The sequence below is a fragment of the Leptonotus elevatus genome, chromosome 17, assembly GCF_054856555.1.
Source record: "Leptonotus elevatus isolate MCC_2025b chromosome 17, RoL_Lele_1.0, whole genome shotgun sequence".
NCBI classification, from domain to species: domain Eukaryota; kingdom Metazoa; phylum Chordata; class Actinopteri; order Syngnathiformes; family Syngnathidae; genus Leptonotus; species Leptonotus elevatus.
Window position 1 is genome coordinate 12,800,578 of NC_141255.1, and position 11,586 is coordinate 12,812,163.

Consider the following 11,586-nt stretch of genomic DNA (forward strand, 5'->3'; position numbering starts at 1 on the left):
ACACATCATCTCCAGAGCCCCACCCCTCCTCCCACATCTTCCAAAAACACTTTCTTTCCTCCTCTCTTCTCCGCTCCTCTCCTTTTCTCCCTCCCTCCCTTCCTGCGCTCTGCGTGTGCTCGACTGCAGCGAGTTCAGATGTGTACTGGTAGGGCAGCGTGAAGAGCGTTTCCCAAAAGAAAAAGTTCAAATGAAGAAAGAAAAGTTGGAATAGGCTAGAACCGGCGAAGAGAAAAAGAAGACAGTGTGCTGAAAAAGAATGGGCTCCCTGGTGAGCGGTTCTGCATCTCCCCTCCTGACCTCTCTGCTGGCCTTCCTTTTCTGGGGCTTTTCTTGCGTCTGGACTGAGGACTTGAGGGAGCGGGACACACTGTGCAATGTGGATGGCTGCTTGGTGGTCTACTTCCAACGAAAGACTTTCTTGGACTCATGGAGGGCCTGCAAGGAGAATGGTGGCAACCTGGCCACCCTAAAACGGGATGTGGATGCCGCCGCTGTCCACGCTCTCTTCACCACCGTGGACTTACGCCACTCGCGCACCAAGGTCCAAGTATGGATCGGTCTGCAGCGGCAACCCCGTCAGTGCACCGCCACCCGACCTCTTCGGGGGTTCTCATGGACGACGGGTGACCAGGACACAGAATATACAAACTGGCAGAGAGAGTACTCGCACAGCATGTGCTCAGTGCCCCGCTGCGTGGTTATGGGGTATAACACTCAAGATCCGAGTGAGAACTTGAAATGGCTGGATGGGTCCTGCTCTGTGCCTGTGGATGGTTATCTGTGCCATTATGCTTACAAAGGAATGTGCCCTGCCTTGTGGAGCGAAGGCTCCGGCAACACCTTCTACGCCACACCGTTTAGCCTTCTAAGCACCCTTCTGACCCATATACCTTTGGACTCTGTTGCGACTGTGCCCTGCGAGACTGGACAGCAGTCGGTACTGTGTCTGTTGAGGGAAGACGGTTCAGTTGGGTGGTCCAGAGATTCCCCTCTCTGCTCTGATCCTCCGGCGTCGCACGACTGGTGCCAGCAGAATAACGGCGGCTGTGAGCATTTCTGCAAGCAAGCCGGCACGCACTCGTACTGCGAGTGCGCTGAAGGCTACGAACTCGGAGAGGACGGCCAAAGCTGCGTACTCTCTGATGCTTGTCAAGAGGCCAACTGCCAGTTTGAGTGCTTACCTCTTTCGGAGGGATACCGTTGCGCTTGTCCTGATGGCTACATGCTGGCTCCAGATGAACACGGCTGTCTGGACGTGGACGAGTGTCTCCAAAGTCCCTGTGAGCACGGTTGCATCAACTCTCCCGGAAGTTTTGAATGTCGCTGTCAGAAGGGTTACCAGCTCAGTGGCGAGGGTGTCTGCGAGGATCTCGATGAATGTCAAAGCGACCCGTGCGAATATTTCTGTGAGAACACAGAGGGTTCCTTCATTTGCCTCTGCCATTACGGGTTCTCACCGCAGCCCGAGGACCCAGGTCAGTGCCAAGACACAGACGAGTGCCAAATCTCGGGCACCTGCGAGCAAATGTGTGTCAACTACGAAGGTGGCTTTGAGTGCTATTGTGAGGAAGGCTACCAACTGGACATGTCGGACTCGTCTTCATGTCACAAGATAGGTGATCGATCAGCTGTCACACCGCCCTTTCCCTGGCTTACCCCCCAGCCTGCGACTGTTTGGTATCCTGTGGGCTATGATTGGCCCCCACAGCCTGGCCAGACCAATTGGGACCCAGAGGGGGATCAGACGCTTGACTGGTTGACTGATCCTCCCAAAGTTTGGGGTTCTGATGTAATTTGGGTGACCAGCGCACCACAAGAGGAAATTTTTCCTCCAGCACCAGAGACTGTGACACAGGAGGAAGATGTTGGTGGCCATGCTGACATTTTGTCAACTGCCATCACCACACCCACACCCACAATCTCCAGCACCTCTCTTTACTTTTATGAAGATGAGGAGGCAGAAGAAGAGCAGGAGACCACTCCTTTCCCCTTTTCTTCTACATCTACAATCTCAGAGGGAGCTTGGAATTGGTGGGCGGGGTTCTCAACTGTGCTACACAGCCAAGGAAATCCAGAGGATAAAGTCACAGTGTCTGACATGCTTACGGATCCCAGCTACCACAATCCATCCGAGACAGAAAAACAATCCCCAGAGGAGGAAAAGCAGTGGGAGGCCGCGGACGGCGTGGCGACCACCTCCCAAGATGTGCTCGCTTGGGTCAGCCCCTCCCAGTCGCCCACAATCAAGCATCCGGATTCCGTCCTGGAGGGCAGGGGGCCGACTCAGAATAGCACCTGGCTCCTGGTGGGCCTCTTAGTGCCCATCTGCATCTTCGTCGTGTTAATGGTTGTCCTGGGTATTGTCTACTGTACCCGCTGTGCTGCGCGGCCTCGGAGCAAGACGGGCACTGACTGCTATCACTGGATCTCTGGTGCCCATGATAAACAGGGGGCTGCTGGTCCTTCGACCGGGGTCAAGAGCCATGTCTAAAGAAACCGCGCCCAAAATGGCTTCACATAAACACACTCAGATGTGAAAATACATCCTGATTGGAATAAGTTGACTGATGGTGAAAGTCTTGGTCATTGTTGAATATTGCGCTATAATGTTTGTTAATGTAGCAGGTGAGAGTCACTGAAAACATTTTCTCTTTGTTGTAGTTCCTTTGCTTGTATGTTGCATACACTGACCACGTGATTCTTTTCCCCACTTCACGACCGAAGACAATTGTTAATGACCGATGCAGTAAATTCAGTCAGTCCTTTGGTATGGAGCCAAAAGTTCCCTTGTAAAGTCTTGTCGTGGATCATTTTGTCCTTCACACAATTGGCCATGAAAGCCCTGCCAAATGCAAAGGAATGTACAGAATGTTTACTTAATGAACAATTTTTTTCCCCCCTTTTGCGATTCGCCTTTTTTTTTTTTTTTAGTTTGCGGCGCAGATGTGTGCAGGTTTGAATGTTGGATGGGCGGTTCTTTATTTTAACCTTGACTTGGGCAGTCAGTCACACTGTAATACTAATTCATCAGAACCCGCCCCCTCCTCTCCACATCACCTCTTTTAAGCCTGGAATGTTTTCAGGCCATGTTGAATCACATCCAGCTGTTGGAAACTGAAGACAATCACAAGTGCTCTTACAACAAACACATACATCACAAACAAATGCATTGAAATGTACATAGAAGTTATTTGTAAGGACTTCGTGAGTGGTTTCACTTTTCCACATTGACAAATAACATCTTGATCTCTGTTATATTCCTTTACTGTGAATGAAAAAAAAAATAGTAATAAAAATGTTCTTTCGATTTTATTTCTGCAGCCATAAAAACTATGGCCATGTGTGAACGTTTGTTGTTGACATAAAACAAGTCCAACTTTTAAACACTCAGTAAAAGCATATTGTTGATGGCATTGTTTAATGTAGGACATTATTCTTGGTGACGACATTACCGCTGCAAATTCCACAGATGTCTTGAGCCTGTTGCGGGGTTGCTGTTAGTTTTACATTGCGCTAATGAAAACCAGCGTTTGGCTTTTGGACAGGGACGTGTTAAGGCTTATCTTCTGATCTTTGCACTTTTAAATTAAGGGCATCCTGTATCCATCGCAAGCATGAGACTGAGAATGTTAGACCCAGAGGCCATCTTGCCCGAGATTTTTCTTCTCCATTCATTCACGAGCCCTCAAGCAGGATGGAAAGGAAGATAAATAAGGCTAGGATGCTATTAATGAAGCAATAATAGTGCTCATTGTTTATAATTTACCATCCTGCTAAATAATTACCGATCACATGCGTAAACAAAAAATGCTCTATTTCTTGATGAGAAACTAGAAGAACTTCATATGGTTTATTTTTTATGAGTGTTGAGTAGATGGTGACAGCAAATCAAGTGTATGTGGAAGACAGGCCAAATTGATTTAATGTGTCTTATTTTGACATATTTGCTTCAATGAACTTTAAAATGAATTTCCTAAACATGTTGAAGTGATCTTAGATCCGTGGAGGTAAAATAATATTTCGCTAAATGTACATTCAGACCGCCTATCAAATCAGCCACAACCGTGCAAATCAGAACTGGAAACTTCATCATGAGTCACTCATCTTGCAATTTTCTTTTTGACTAATTGTTGACATTGTGGTCTAGCAGAACTTGGGCTTAAAGTGATTTACCTCAAATGATTTGTATGTCAAGTGACCTGAAAATGAAATGGTCTTTTAGCGAGTAATCTTATTTTTATTTATTTACTATTTTTATTTTGCACTGTGAGGCTATCGTCATGTATTTATGGCTGTGGCTTGACGGAAACATGATCGACACACCTTGTTAAAGACTTGTTAGTAGTATCTGGTGACGTTGAACGGTCACATTAGCAGGCACTCTTGCAAAAGGCAACCTAAAAGGAGGCATGCGGAGGACATTGTTGTTCCCCATCTGATTAATGTGCGATTCCATTCAAGAGTCAAGAGGTATTGTCAGACAGCAGCGCTGATAGAAAACACATGCGAGATGTTGACGTCCGCAGCCAATCCTCCAAGCCTGTCATGATGACCCGGTGATGTCGCTGTGTTCCCAGCACTGCAGATAAAACAGATGTGGGAGTGTGTGCGTGTGGGCGGTTGAAAGAAAGGGGGGTCATTACTTCATCAAGTCTATTTGAACATCTGTCTTCGTGGTGACAATTGACAAAAGCCGCACGAAGCATTTCAAAACAAAAGCTGATCATAATAGTTGACATTTGAAACACTGACGGGAATGCAACCCGATTTCTATTCATTTGGACTTAAGAGTTGTGTTCATTTGCAAATGAAAAGTGGTTTTACAGCCTTGTCGTTTTATTAGTCACAGCAATCACAGAAAGTCGACTGTACATACAAATGTAAACATGTAAAGTATGTAGCCTGCTATACTGCCCATACAGTACGAGCAACTAAGCAACCATATGAAGACCTACATACAGATGACCAAAATATCCTTTTACTTGACATTCCAACGTATATACATACAAGCAAATTCAAATGTAAACTTGTCTCGCAGATACAGTACACACAAACAATACAGTACTTTGACTTATGTATGCATTTCATTCACTTTTCTCAAATCAGTTCTCCCAAATTGAAATGAATTGAAAGGTCACTAAAAGGGTTACCAGACATCCCGAGACCGTCTCGGCTTTAAGCCATTTGTGCCTCACTGTTTTTTCACATATTTTCGCAGATCTTGTCCCGGCGTCCCAAACATTTTTTATTTATTTTTTTTAAGTCCAGTCAGTAAGCCAATTATGTCAATCACACAGCTATTATAGCGATTCATACGATAAACCAATTAAAAAGGAATGCAACTCTTAATCGCTAGCAGGTGAGTTTCCGTCATACTGAAACTAGAACTACTTTCTGGTTCATGGGAATTATGGGAAATGTAGTCCTACTAGCCTAATGATGCAGTTGCCGGTCAGACACAAGGCAAGCTGATCTTTTCTGGCGGCATATTTCCAATGTTTTGCTGCATTGATTATTTACAGCCGTTGAACTGTCAACCAAGATAGCATTTAGCATTAGCTAAAATGAAAACACAACCAGATTGACTAGAGATTCAATTGGTTATAAATAGTTCCTGGTGAGAATTTATTGTATATTAGATTTTCAGTGTCACACTTTTAATTTAGAAAATGTGGTTACCATAACCATTAATCCATTTTCGCTCCCCCCCCCCAATTTTTTTTTTTTTTGTTTCTAAGACATTCACTGCTTTTGACAAGTATACTTGTCAGTTTTTTTTTCCAACTGAGCTAGATGGGGGGGGGGGGGGGGTGATTATGCTCCACTGTAAATGGCAAAGTTGGAAACAACTATACTGATGCGCGTCCACCAGTAGATGACATCACAGCCTCATTTTATATGAAATAAACACAGTTTGAGAATCCATGGGATTAATGGTTGCAATTTGTGCAACCTACATTTTTCTACTGTCGATTATAAAAGAACGGGACAAGGCAGAAAGGAGAGAGTCTATTCTGTCATTTGGCAGATTCAGTGTATATATATATAATTATTGAACATATCGTGCGGGTATTGAAAATTTTAAAATTTTCTAAAATGGCTGGTAGTGAATGAGCTAATAAAGACAAATAGCACTGTTTCGTTTGAAAACATAATAAAAGAGAATGTAAAGATGAAGAAATAACCAGTTTTCCTAAAGTCTAATTCTTGTACGTACTAGATATAGTACTCATGTGTTGGATGTGTGCCTTTGAGGGGTGTGGCCTAGTGATTGAAGTCAGGACCTGGAGTTGGGCTGGTCTTTTAGTGAGCATCTGGGAGTGAGTTGATTTCATTTCACTCAGATGCCGGCCTATTTGAAGCTTCCTCGTACTTCAAATGTTGTCTTTCGACATAAAGCAAAAAGAACAAAACAACCGAGAATGTGCATAAGTCAAAAAAGCCGTAATGGGGTAATAGTAATTTAAACAGTTTTTGATTTACAGAACACATTCACTGACTATTAGGAACTCTCCTGGTTATCTATTTTGGGTCCGTACATACTGAGCTTTTTCGCGGGGGAATTTTCTTCACACGGTGGTGGTGCGCGAGGTGCACGTTCCATTGCGGAACACCACATCAGAGGCGACGAAGTCTTTGGGGAAATCCAGCTGGGCGCACGTCGCTTGTCCCCTGACCGCCACGGCGCAGTAGTCCACCTGCTCAGCATCCACGCCAGACTCCAGCCAGCGGAAACACACGATGCGCTGGAAGGAGCGGCGGAAGTGATCCGACACGAAGCCGTAGAGGATGGGGTTGGCGCTGCTGTTGGCGTAGCTGAGGATGACAAAAAGCTGGGTGACCATGGGGTCCGGCGGCCGGTGGAAGACGCTAATCAGCTGGACGACGTAGAAGGGCATCCAACAGAGGATGAACACGGCCACCACCAGCAGCACCATGCGGGTGATCTTCTTCTCGGAACTCCGCCGTTGAAGCCACCCGGCTTTCAGTCCCACCGCTCGCATCCTGGCCACCATGAGGCAATAGCACAAACATATGGCCCCCACGGGAAGGAGAAAGCCCAACAGAAAGGTGTAAATCACAAAGGCTTCGGACCAGGACTCCTCCGGCCACAGGAAGTTGCAGTCCATAGCGCCGTCCTCGGCCGGGACGGTATCGGCAAAGATGATGATTGGCAGGATGACCACCAGCGACAGCCCCCAGATGCCAACGTTCACCATTTTGGCCACGGTGGGTCGGCGGTAGCGCGCCGCCTTGATGGGGTGCACCACGGCCACGTAGCGGTCCACGCTCAACACGGTCAGACAGAAGATGGACGTGAACATGTTGATGCCGTCCACGCTCAGCACCAGCCGGCACATGAGCGAGCCGAAGGGCCAGTGGCGCACGGCGGCCGAGGTGGCGAAAAAGGGCACGCTCAGCATGAACAGCTCGTCGGCGATGGCCAAGTTGAGGATGTAAATGTTCGTGGCCGTCTTCATTTTGGCGTATTTGAGAATGACGTAAATGACCATGGCGTTGCCCGTGAGGCCCACGCAGCAGACCAGGGCGTAGATGGACGGGATGATGATGTTACTGGCATCGGGATGCGGGTAGTAGTCCTCATAGTCGGCACTCGTGTTAGACGCCAGGCCTGTTGGCTCGGCCGCAAAGCTGTCGTTAAAATCCATGATCGCTTGTTACACACTCGCTTGATCCGGAGCTCAAATGCTGTCGATGCTAGTACTCCTGAATAGACAATAAAAGGAAGCGTATGATTAAGCGAATGCGGATGGCCTATTAGCTTTGTCTCGGACAACTTTAATTAAAGAGTCGGCCGGCGTAGCTTCTACTCGGTACATTTCTGCCAATCAGAGTATTCCGTTAGCTCCGAGGCAACCTTCAAGGTGCCTCAACCCGCTTTCATGACCACAAACACGCCTTTGAAGTTGCATTAGCGGCCCTCGCTGGATGGAATATGCAATGTGGGAGAAAAAGGGGGTGTGGGGGCGAGAAAGCGAGAGCTGCTTTAACGCTGGCCTCCATTATCCTTTTCTACGGATTTAGTAGCCAGGGACAGCACATCCATTAAGTGAATGGATAAAAGTACGGACACCGCTTGAACAATGGAGGTGTATTTGGGCTAACAAAAATAATAATGTTCTGATCAATGCATCCTCAATTCAATTCAGGGTCTTGATGTGGGATTAACTCCCTCATAGTGCGTCTGTATAAAGTTATATCAAGAAGCGTGGACTCAGGATCAGTTCATTTAATCTTTAAATATTCGGTGTTCACACGTGGGCAGCTACGGAGAGGTTGGCAAAAATAGCCAATGATACCAACAGCATATCTTCCTACGAACCTGCCCTGCCCTAACTTCTTCCTCTGTGTCCTTGAAATTCCCACCTATCTTCCAACCTACCTTGTCCTAACCCTAACCGCCACCTGTCCTATTCCACCTGACCCCCGCACCTGTCCTACCCCCTATGTTACTTTTTCTTCTATCTCCATCCACCCTTCCCTACATCCTATCCACCTGTTCTACAGACCCACTTGTCGTTCCTACCCTGCAATCCTATTCCACCTTCCCTACCCTACCTGTCCTATCCTACCCTACCAACCGAATCGCACAGCAATGCATGCAACGGTTTCTCTCATGCCTTTGGGAATCGGCATGTCTTCAGTGAGTGTTATTTCCTCACCTCCCAGCTCCTCTGGTCGCTGCGATGCTTGCACCGGTCCACGGGTTGCATCCTGTGACGGTCCTGTACGTCCTCCGTGTGTGTCAGCATCCGACTGCTGCGAGAGCAGATTCATGCCACCTCTCCTCTCTCTCCTCTGTCCTCCCTCCTCTCGCACCCTCCCTGGTTTATTTAGCATGCTGTCTCAGTCTCCCATCCTTCGTAACGTCTTTTCGCCACGCTCCATATATTTCATTGTTTCATGTCTCCACTTCTGCCTGCTGCATGAAAATATGTATCTTGTAGCTAATGGATGTGTTTATACAAAAACTCGTCTTGAAAGATGATTGAGAATATTGCGTTTTGTGGAATATGAATTAACGTATGGTGCTTTTCTCAAAAATTGGCGGTGTGCCTCATGTATATACTGTAGATGTGTGCTTTTCAGTTTGTCGTCTTTAATTCGAATTCCTTCCTATTAGTGCTGTCACTATCAAACATTTTTTAGAATCAATTAATCTATCAATTATTCAATTGATTAATTGACTAATCTGATTCATTTTAATTTTGCATTAAAGTGTATTACAAAAGCATTTTTTCCCCTTAATTACGGTTTATTAACCAGAGATTGGTGGTGTTTTTTTGCGTACTTCGTATTCGTATAGTAATTTCAAAAATGGGGAATTGATGTTGTATTATGTTACCAGTTCGGTGGTTTTCCAAAGTAAAAACAGATGTTTGCAAATGTCTTATGTCATTAAGGACTACAGAAATCAATGAACTGAACAATTATTGTTGATATGCTGAAATCAGAGGATTTGGACAATTAAAAAAAAAATGGCTCCAAACGATTACTCGGTTATTCAAATAGTTGTTTATTAATTTGATAATCGACTACTTGTCGATTCATCGATTAATTTTGTCATCTGTACTTCCTATTTAGTTTAACGCATCTAGTCGCTAAGAGCCGTGCATGTTTTTGTCATACCAGAACCGTAACTACTTCCTGCTTCCGTGTCTAAAATGGGAAATGTAGTCTTACTTAGCCTAATGCGGTCGGACCGAACGCGAGCATAGAAGTTCTTTTTTTTTTTTTTTTTCTGGAGAGCTCAGTATTGTTCATTCGGTAATTTTACCGATTTGACATGTCATCATCATTGCTCTTTTTTTTTCTTTTCTTTTTTTTTTTAAATATATATATTTTAAATTAATTTTTATTTTGTATGTGGGTGAGTATGTGTATGTGCATGTGTGTGCGTGCGTGTGAGTGTGTATTCATTAGTTCACCTAAAACCAATAAAAAAATCCCATACCGTTCACCTAAACCGAACACTTCAGAACCCAGCCAGAGTTGTGAGGCCGTCAGGAGACCAGAGGAAGGACCAAAGAAAAGAAAGGAAAGTAAAATCCAGCACCGACCAGACACCACCAACCAGAGTCCTTCACCAACCCCAGAAACATCCAAATTCCAACAAATCAGGGAGACCTCAAGAGACCAAAGGAGAGACTGAGGAAAGGAAGGAAGGACAGACGAAGCAGAGTGAGATCCACAGACACCAGCCTCCACCGAGGGGCCACCGGCCGGAGAGCAAACCCAGGAGCAGGAGCGCCCCCCACCCCAACACGGCCCGCGCCCCCAACCCAATATCAATTTCTACAATATTTTAAATATGGGAATATAGCATTTTCTCACCATACAGGTACATATGAATATATTCAAATCGACCCATTCATTGATATTTTGCTTAATAATACTGTGTCAGGTACGTCTGTTTTCCCCCCAAAAATATGGTACACATAAAAATCCAACCGTTTTTATCCATCTCAGCGGGCTGCCATTTTGCCTTGGACTGCCACTTGCTATTGACTGACTATGACATCAACAATGCCAAAGGGCTCGGGTAACAATTGTCATGGCTCACCTGTTTTCTGGGTTTGGTCATGCCATATTTGCTGGATTTTAAAATCCAGAACTATTAAATAAGTGCCAATGTTCGGTCCATTATAGTAGCACTTTAAAATCCTTTTGGGTTTTTACTAAGACTTCATGCGCTTGAATCTGAAGAGTCACTTCATCTGCATTTATAAATAAAATTGAGCTCAAGAGATCAAATATCCGCCTGACTCTTGCCATCGCTGTGGTTATTATTTGAACGCAGGACCCTCACAACCCTTTTGTTGATGGAGTTCCTGCGTGTGTGAGATGGCCTTTTCATAACCATTTGTTGACGACAACATGTTGTCCCTGGTTTGTATTTCAATGTCACGTTGAGGGGCTTTGCACTTGACTTGCGATGAGAGGGGCTGCAGGTGTCAATGTCAGCTCCACCGTCCACGTCCACGTCCACCATGTTGTGTGTTATCCTCTCGTGTCGTCGGTAAACGATCATGCAGTTAGTCTGGATTAATCACGTTGTGTTCCAATCTGTAATGGTGATGATGTTGAATTTATGCTTGATTATGAAAGTTGGCAAAAGAAGCATTCATCCATCACGTTCATTCGTGTCCTCCATATGAATCGGTCAGTTGCTCTTGACGAGATGTTGTTGTGCTAGGGTGCAGTGCCTCCTACAGTTAGCAGTTAGCACAACAGCTGACTATTATGGTATGGCTGTTAAAACTCACTTTCAATTCAATTAAGGATGTTTCTGCAGGGGGACTGGGGAGCATGTCAAAGGGACACAATATTGTATTTGACAACCACCATTTTATGATGTTGTCATTGGTCATGGCCACATTTATGAAAATCAAACTGCACTATATTTCAAATCTACGATTACAAAGTGGTAGCATGTGTCAAAGGATGGTTCAATGGTGCCATTTTAGTGCCATGTAACAGTGTCATTTGAAATTGTCAAATCTATACATTATTAAGTATTTAATATAATATAAAAAGATATGTTTATGTCATGCATCTAAC

At 45.2% G+C, this 11,586-nt stretch overlaps 2 protein-coding genes across 2 annotated transcripts; one reads left to right on the forward strand and one right to left on the reverse strand.

The window, feature by feature from the left end:
* The first annotated feature begins 77 nt into the window (after positions 1-77).
* Positions 78-3,315, forward strand: cd248a (CD248 molecule, endosialin a). Its single transcript, XM_086059772.1, has one exon. The coding sequence runs from the start codon at positions 260-262 to the stop codon at positions 2,492-2,494; it is 2,235 nt and encodes a 744-aa protein (XP_085915898.1). The 5' UTR covers positions 78-259; the 3' UTR covers positions 2,495-3,315.
* A 1,538-nt stretch (positions 3,316-4,853) lies between these two features.
* Positions 4,854-10,663, reverse strand: sstr1b (somatostatin receptor 1b). Its single transcript, XM_086059773.1, has 3 exons — positions 10,589-10,663; positions 8,688-8,849; positions 4,854-7,731 (listed from the first exon to the last, which is right to left on the reverse strand). The coding sequence occupies exon 3, from the start codon at positions 7,671-7,673 to the stop codon at positions 6,573-6,575; it is 1,101 nt and encodes a 366-aa protein (XP_085915899.1). The 5' UTR covers positions 7,674-7,731; positions 8,688-8,849; positions 10,589-10,663; the 3' UTR covers positions 4,854-6,572.
* Positions 10,664-11,586: the final 923 nt, after the last annotated feature.

Excerpts from the sequence above, each read along its gene's own strand:
- cd248a (XM_086059772.1), top strand. The coding sequence starts at position 260 with ATGGGCTCCCTGGTGAGCGGTTCTGCATCTCCCCTCCTGACCTCTCTG.
- sstr1b (XM_086059773.1), bottom strand. The coding sequence starts at position 7,673 with ATGGATTTTAACGACAGCTTTGCGGCCGAGCCAACAGGCCTGGCGTCT.